General features: G+C 47.8%; 1 protein-coding gene across 2 annotated transcripts in view; it reads left to right on the top strand.

Annotated features, from left to right (window-relative positions):
- The window catches only part of LONRF2 (LON peptidase N-terminal domain and ring finger 2), a 34485-nt gene continuing 26504 nt past the window's right edge, over window positions 1-7981 (top strand). Inside the window, exon 1 of one of the 2 annotated variants that reach the window (XM_050331694.1) lies at window positions 1-846. In XM_050331694.1, coding sequence (XP_050187651.1) covers window positions 96-846 — 751 coding nt within the window. In that variant the 5' untranslated portion in view covers window positions 1-95. The remainder of the gene's footprint in view (window positions 847-7981) is intronic. The other variant, XR_007630831.1, reaches the window with a different exon arrangement.

The following is a 7981-nucleotide window of genomic DNA, read 5'->3' as shown; positions in this document are numbered from 1 at the left end:
CCGTCGCCGTCCCCTCCCAGGAAGGAGCCGGAGTCGGCAGCGCCGCGGGCCCAGCATGGAGTAGGGCGGCCCGGGGCCGGCGGCGCCGCGCGGGCATGGAGCTGGGCCCGGGGCCCTGCGCGCTGCCCCCCGCCGCCGGGGGCAGAGCGGCGGCGGGGGGGCCCTGCGCCGAGATGCTGCAGGTGGCGGAGGAGGCCTTCCGCGGCGGCAACTTCGAGCTGGCGGCCGAGATCTACGGCTCGGAGCTGGCGGGGCTGCCGCAGCCCGAGCGGGGCCTGTGCCTCCGCCGCGCCGATGCTCTGGCCAGGGCCGGCCGCATGGCCGAGGCGCTGGACGCCTACGGCGCGGCGGCGCGGCTGGCGCGGCTGCGGCCCGAGGAGCTGCGGGAGCTGGCCGAGAGCGTCGCCCTGAGCATCCGCGACAAGGAGCTGCGCCTGCCGCCCTGGGGGAGCGGCGCGGCCGGCGGCGGGGCGGAGGGCGAGGGTCTGGGCGACCCGGCGTGCTGCCGCCCGCCCGAGCTGTTCGCCTGCCCGCTGTGCCGGCGGCTGCTGTGCGAGCCGGTGACCCTGCACTGCGGGCACACCCACTGCCGCCGCTGCGCCGAGCCCGGCGACTGCGGCCGCTGCCACCGCCCGCGCCGCCCCGCCGAGCCGACCCCCGCCGCCGCCGCGCCGCCACCGCCCGCCGCCGCCCGCCCGCGGGTCAACGTGGTGCTGGGCAACCTGCTGCACAAGTGGTTCGGCGCCGAGAGCCGGGCGCGGCGCCTCCGCGCCGAGGGCGACGCGCTGCGGGAGCGCCAGGAGCTGCCGGCCGCCCTGGAGAAGTACAACCAGGCCCTGGAGATGGGTGAGTGGCGCCGGGGGAAGGAGGAGGAGGAGGAGGGCGAGGCAGGGGCAGCACTGCCCGCCGGCACCGGGGTGACCTCGGCCCCCACAGCCGTGCTGGGAGGGTGTTTGCGGTGAATGGTGGGAGAAGGCACCTGCGGGGCGGGTGATGGAGGTTACGAGCAGGAATCCTGCCAGCGGGTCTCCTCACGCCCGCCCCCTCCCAGTGAATGGCTATTTTTGTTCCACTGGCATTTCTGTCCTTGCTCTCAAGGTGCCTGGCGTTTAGCTGCTCACAGCCGATGACTCATTATGCAGTATTTCTAGAAAACCCGCTTTCCTATTTATGGGTAAGCCATCATTCAGTGCAGGATACGCAGCAGTGGTCGTGTTGAGCCCCACCGCGGCTTCATGGAAGAAATGAGTGTGTGGATCACACATCATTCAGCTACGTGCAGTTGCACCTTCAGCAAGACATAGTCTTTGAAAACACCTAATGAGATATCAGTAGGCGTAAAGGCTCAGACAATTTCCTTTATCTTACACTGCGCAAAATACTTAAGATAAGTCTGCGTTTTGCCTCGAGGAGATGGTCCGCCCAATTTTTGAGCGTAACCTCTTTGTTGGCACGTAGGATTTCTGCGTGCAGTGTTCTCTGAGGAGCTTGGCTTTAAATAAAAATGGCACCGTCTGCCTTCCTCCTCTGCCAAACCGATGGCAGCCTTAGTTTATCAAAACTAGGTTGTTTTCAGGCTCTGCGCCGAGTAGTAGGTGGATCCTGTTCGCTCGGTTGTAGCCGTGTAGTAGTGGCGGTGTGCGTGCGTGCGCCCGGCTTGTTTGCCCTGCGAGCGCAGGGGGTGGTACAACACCGTGAATATCTGAAGCGCCTGGAGGGAGGCGTGGAGCTGGGGAGAGCCGGGATCTCGACAAATCCCCCGGGATCTGCCGCTCCTCCGGTCTGAGCGTGATGGATGTCCGGTTTAATCGAGGAGGAAGGGAGCAGAAACCCTCCATCACGCTATCAGGGACGAAATCCTGCGGGTGAATATCTTCGAAAGAGATGTGTAGAAAAAAAATGTGCTTCCTCTGTGAATGAGCTCCTTCCCTGCATTGAGTAAAATTGCTTTCCTTGTTCCTAGTTGTTACATAAATGGCTCTTTTTTTTTTTTTTTTTTTTTTTTTTTTTTTGCTGTGGAGAGAAACACGCTGCTATGCTAAGTCCTTCACTGACTCTCTTTTTTTGCCATGGTTGCATGATAGGCATTGGAGATAAAAGAGTTTGGGATGGGATAGTATGGCATGCTATCACCTCACAGCTGCTGCTGACTGCAGAAACCATTATTTCTGCTATTTCTTCCCCTGCTGCAGCTAGATGTGCAAGTTTTCAGTCCTAGCCGAGTGTCCCTGTAAAACTATTACGCGGTTTAGCTGAAGTAATAATCTATTAAAGTAGGGCAGGACAGAGAGTCCAAGAAGGAAGGTGAAGCAGAGGGAGGGGAGAGGCTTAATGTAGGTCGCTGGTGGATACAGTGAGTTTTCAGTAGTGGAGGCTCATAGTATTTTGGGTTCAGGGTCCTACTGCTGGGGAAAGTAGCATTTCATCAATTAAATTAGTGTTTGAAGTGGTTTTTAAAGAACTAGTTCTCAGTGTTGCCTGTGCTTTTTGCTGTGTCTGCATGGGGGTGAAAGGAGAGGGAAGGACTGTAGTGTGCTGCTGGTCCTGTCACACAGCATGTCCTTTCCCTTCCTGTCCCTGGAGCACAGTCTCCAGCTATGGCTGCTATGCATCAGGGTCTCAAGATAACTCCTTTGCAGTATTCTTATTGCTGTCTTCTGTGATTTCCCAAGCATGCTAGGAATCTGTTCAGAACGTCCTCACTCTGCCAGTGACACTAAAATTGTTTAATAAGACTTAAAAAAAAAAAAAAAAGTAGATATCTTGCTAGCTTTTGAAATCCAAAGCTCACAGGCTTACATGTTGTAACTTCCCAGTAGTGCATCCAAATTCCTGCTGCTGAAGGGCAGCCCACCTACCAGCCCTTCACCTTTTTTGATGTTTTGTATGTGCCTGTGCCATTTCTCACAGGCTGAACTGCTGTATGAGCCTCATGTTCTGAAATTCTTTCCACATATTCATCAGGTACTGATTTTTGGCATGCTGTAGTTGCCTTCTTGTTTTCCAGTCAAGTATCAGGGTAAATAAGAAGGGAAAAATACAAAAGAATATACCTTTTCGGTAGTTAAATGTTAGTGTATGGACGACTTGAAATGCACACAGCAGCCCCAAGAATCACACCGTGTGCCTGAGAGCACTGTCCAAATGCTTCTTTAACTCTGTTAGACTTGGGGCCGGGACCACTTCCTTGGGGACCCTGTTCCAGTGCCTGACCACCCTCTGGCTGAAGAACCCTTTCCTGATGTCCGACCTAAATCTCTGACACAATTCAGTCCATTCCCTCGGGTCTCCTGTCACTGGTCACTGCAGAGATCAGTGCCTGCCCCTCTGCTGCCCCTCATGAGGAAGCTGTAGACCATGATGAGGTTTCCCCTCAGTCTCATCTTCTCCAGGCTGAACAGACTTCTAATGTGTGAGAAAATAACTGCTTTTTACAACCTCCAAATGTTTATGTACTACTATTGAGTGTCAAGGGCCTGGGTGTCCTTAAAATTCCGTTTTAGAGACTGAAGGCACATGAGCACATTGATTATACAGTTGTGGTATAAAGTTAGGTAAAACTCCAGGTTTCTTGGCAGGACACACAGTTCAGTTTTTTACTGGTGTTTTTTTTGCAGAGTACTTTCTTGCTCCATATTCAACAACTGGCTTTGTGTTATGCAATATTAAAGCAAGTTTTCCAGTTACCTATGACTTCTCTCATTCTGATTGTGATCTTCTGTCTTCTGATTTGCATTTTTAGTTCTTTATTTGACTGTGACCTTCTGTCTTCCAATTTACATTTTAGTTCTTAGGGTGCTTCAGTTCTAAGTTACAAAAGACTCCTGTCATGTACACTTACTTCTGATGTGATCTGGAATATCTGCTAATTTCAGGTCTGGGAAGAGGTCTACATCCTTCAAGCTGTAAACTTTTTCCAGTTGAGCTAGTTAGTGTTACAAAAGCATACTCTCAACAAGTGTGTTCCTCTTTTGTTCTTTACTGTTGGACCTACACCACCAATATTGCTCCCATGTTCTCTCTGATAGTCTGCTGTGCTTTCAGGTGTGATTGTGTGCGGTTTTTTGTTCTTAAGAAAATCAGCTTTGCTATTTGATCCTTTTTAGTCCTTGTGAGCTGCCCACAGCTTGGTATCTATGCTGTTTTATACAAAGTTGCTAGCTTTTCTTTTGCTGCCGTAGATGTTGGAATAGATCCCTCATTATTGCAAGGTATCTAATTACTACAGCTTCAAAGCAAGCACGTGTCAGGTTGCTTGAAAAGAAGCATTTGTTTCCAGCTAGATCACTTTTTGTGCCAAGCTTTATGTTGCTCAGCCATCATAATATTAAGTATTGTCCAAATGCTGTTCTCATGGCTGTTACCCCAACTTTCTGAATTTCTTTTTTGTGGTGATCAGAGGTGGGCTTTCTCTCTGACATCCCTTCTCTTCTAACTTGTCTTTTGATTCTGTGAACTCTTAGGTCAGTTAAACTGTAATATATTACATACACGTGCAGGATTAGTTTATTTGGGTTTGGTGTTCTAGGTTTTCTCTTTGTTTGTTTGTTTTTGTTTTGTTTGGATTTGGAGCCTTTTTGTGCAGTAAGTGCTTTCTGCACCTTCTTTCCTCTCACCTGCTGCTCTCTGATGGAGATGTTCTCTGGAGGGCCTATGCCTGGGAGGAGTACGGTTGTTTCTGTGTATCCAGGCGTACAGATCCTTTAAGCTGTGTGCCTGAAACAAAACAAAGTTAGATTTCAGACAAATTAATGTATTTTGAGGGTGTGCTTTTGGTAGTGTGTTTAGGTTTGTTTTTCTTTTTTTTTCTCCTACAAAGCACTTCCCAGTTACAGAGGTGGTAACAGGTGGGTATTGCTTAATAGGGAAATTGGTGAATAGAGCTCTTCCCAAATACAGATCTAAAGGAGGCCCAGCTCTCCTCAGGGTGAGGGTGCACTTGTAAGCCAACACATATGCAGAGTGTCAGGGTGTTGGGGTGGTAGTGGCTCATGCCTTCAACCAGCATTTCCCTGTGCCCCCCTCTGTCCTGGGAAAGCCTATTAGAATCCTGTTTCTTTCCTGTAAATAAGCCTGAAGATGTCTACTCAGAAATACAAAGCCCGGTGGTTTGATCCTGTGGCTCCTGTTGCTGCTGCTGTTTTGTAGCAGTGCTGTTTCCTGGGTTGTGTCAGTAGTTGCTGATCTTGGGTGCTCTCTCAAGCCTGAAAGTAGAGCTGCAGCTCTGCTGGAAAGGGCTGTGTCCCTGCTGTGCCCACTTGACCCTAATCCCAAACAAGCTTCTTTGGGTGGGAAGGGGTGACCATGCCCTGGCTCCTGTGGTGTGATGAAGTAGCTGCTTGTTTGCCTGCTCTGTGCTGTGCAATTGTGGCTGGCTCCCAACAGGGTGCCACATATTGTTTCTGGGCAGTGGTGTTCCAGGACACCCTGTTTCTGCATGAGATGTGGGCATTTCTAGAAACAAAATATAGGAGCTTTCCTCAGCTTTGGTGGAAAGAGGAGAATCTGTCTTGGCCAGACCTTGGAGAAACCTCTCCCTTTTAATCCCAGTGAATGTTCAATGTAATTTGGTCCAATCCAAAAGAAAGCTTAATGTTGCCACACAGCATTAGTTTATTTTGTGGACAAACAATTAATTGAAATTTATCTGATGCCTGTGTAAGAATTCAATGAAGGGGGCGGGGCAGGCCAGGAGGCAGCAGAAAATAGGTGTAAAGGGAGCTACAGACTTCCAGTGCAGGTTGATTCAGTGCAGGAGCAACAACTGTAGATTTTCCTGCTATGTAAATACCAGGTTGTGGGGTTGCACTGCTTCCTGAAGAACATGGATAGGTAATCTTCCAGCCAAGAATTGTTAGAGTTGCACTTAGTGCTTACAATCATGAGTAAAATAGGTATGGGCAAGCGTTTTGCCATGCCTCAAAAATTATTTGCTCAGGCGTTTTTTTCCAAGCCAGCTTCCCAGTTGTTTCAGATAAGGGGGGAAAGGACCATAAGAATTTCTTGATGGGCTGGTGGAACAGCCCCCTGGTGACTTCCTACTGCAGTCCTGAGAGTGTTAGTCATGGGTCAAGGTCAGAAGAAGCAAAGAAGAGTCTTTAAAGGGAAGCTGCTGAACTCTCTTTAGAGAGTTGTGTTTAAATTTTTACATTTTTACAATTTTTACAGAGGTGACTGATGTCATAGTGTGCATTTTATTAATTCTGCTGTTTTCTAAGGTCTTGCACTCGTTAATGGTGTGCTTGCACACCAAAGTCGCGTCAAAGAAAACTGCTAGAGAGCTTCCACATGTACCTATATTTGAACTATACGTATTTAGTACACTTTAGTAGTCTCTTATTTTGCACATAATTTCTAGAATGTTGCTATTAACAGATAAGGTCATTTGTCTTTTTCTGATGTGGTGGAAAAGAGATTGACCAAATTTTCCTTCCTCACAGGGTCTTGGGTACACTTTCCAGTTTGCAGTATTAAAGAAGTAAGTCTTTGATGCTGTACCAGCCATTTAACAAAAACCGCAAAAGCCAGGGTAGACAACTGTCATGACTCCTGCAACAGCAAATGGTTCAGTCATTTTAATAATTTATCAGAAGAATATTTAATTTTGTAACTCCTAAAGGAAAGTAACTTTAGGAGAAGAATGGGAGGTAGTGTTTCTGAAATTACTTGCTTCAAAAAATAGTAGATGCTTGCTGCTTAGAGGATTTGTGCTAAAAAAGGAACTTTCCCATCCCTCTGTAAAATCATGTCTTGGAATCCACTTAAAGTGTGTCTCCAAAACTACTTCGTTCTGTTTTACATGGACAGAAGAATGTGTAAGAGTAGGAGTCAAGGTTGCCTGTTGACTGTTGCAGTAATCCTAGTGTTATTTTTAAACCTAAAATATTTAGCAGGGTTCTGTCCCTTAGCTGCCCCTCCTCCTTTACTGAAATAGTGCTTGAAAAATAGTAGTAAATACTTCATATATGACACAGCTGGAAATGTGTCAAGTCCTTTGGAGCAGAAGCTCATGTTACTCTCGGTTTGTACAGAGCTTGCGGTTGACTGCTCAGATCCTGTAGTTGGATCTCTGAAAGGTTTTGGCTGCTTCCAGGGGATCTGCTGAACACAGAGGCACTACAGGGCTGCAAGACCAGTTCCAAAGTGGTCAGGAGGCTTATACATCACTGGCAAAGGGAAGGAGGCATCATGCTCTATTATATACAGTCTTTGGCTGTGTTGTTTTGGGATTTTTTAAAAGTAATTGCATTGCTAATGTAACTTACTGTATCTTAAGGGGTATATAACTGTATTTTCCCTTCCTCCTTCATGTATGTAAGCCAGATGTAATTTCCTATTAATAATTGAACTGTTTCAGCAATCCTAGAGTGTGAACTATACATACATTTCAGAAAGTCTGAAGAATTTTTGGAGTCTCTTCAAACAGGATACTCTTTTTTTCTTTGATAAAGCATAACAGAATGCTTTTGATAGAAGACATTTATAGAACTGATTTGTGCTTCCTTCTCTCAGAATTAGTAGGGTATTGCAGTGCTCTCTTTTCCACAAGTGTGTTATGTGATCAGCTCTATTTGAGGACAGAAGCAGTAAGGTAGTCACTGAGAAACAAGAAGGCCCTTTTTGCAGAAGTCAGAAATTCTGAAACAGGCTTTACCTGGAAAAAGCAAAGGTTGTGAAGACTGAAGAGTAACTGGTAGAAATGGTTGCTTACGTACTAATTGTGTCAAAGAAGGCAAGTAGGTTGTCACTGGTAAAGTCATTTTATGATAGAATATCTGTCTGTAAACTGATCTTGTTAAACTGTGATCATGGGAGACCTACTTGACTGGTCCTGCCTGGCTGGAAGCACAATGTGTCTTTGGAGTCTCCTTGCAATCACAGGTTCACATGCACCTAGCATAGTTCCCTGTTTCTGTGGGAGGGTCAGGACTTTTTGTTGGGTGCTTTGGAGATCTGGCAAGGGGGTTGACCTTGTGAGGTG

The sequence above is a fragment of the Myiozetetes cayanensis genome, unplaced genomic scaffold, assembly GCF_022539395.1.
Source record: "Myiozetetes cayanensis isolate MyiCay16 unplaced genomic scaffold, myiCay2020 scf5-8, whole genome shotgun sequence".
Taxonomy (NCBI): Eukaryota; Metazoa; Chordata; class Aves; order Passeriformes; family Tyrannidae; genus Myiozetetes; species Myiozetetes cayanensis.
The sequence above is the reverse complement of the archived record's forward strand: the minus strand, read 5'-3'. Positions and strand labels throughout refer to the sequence as shown.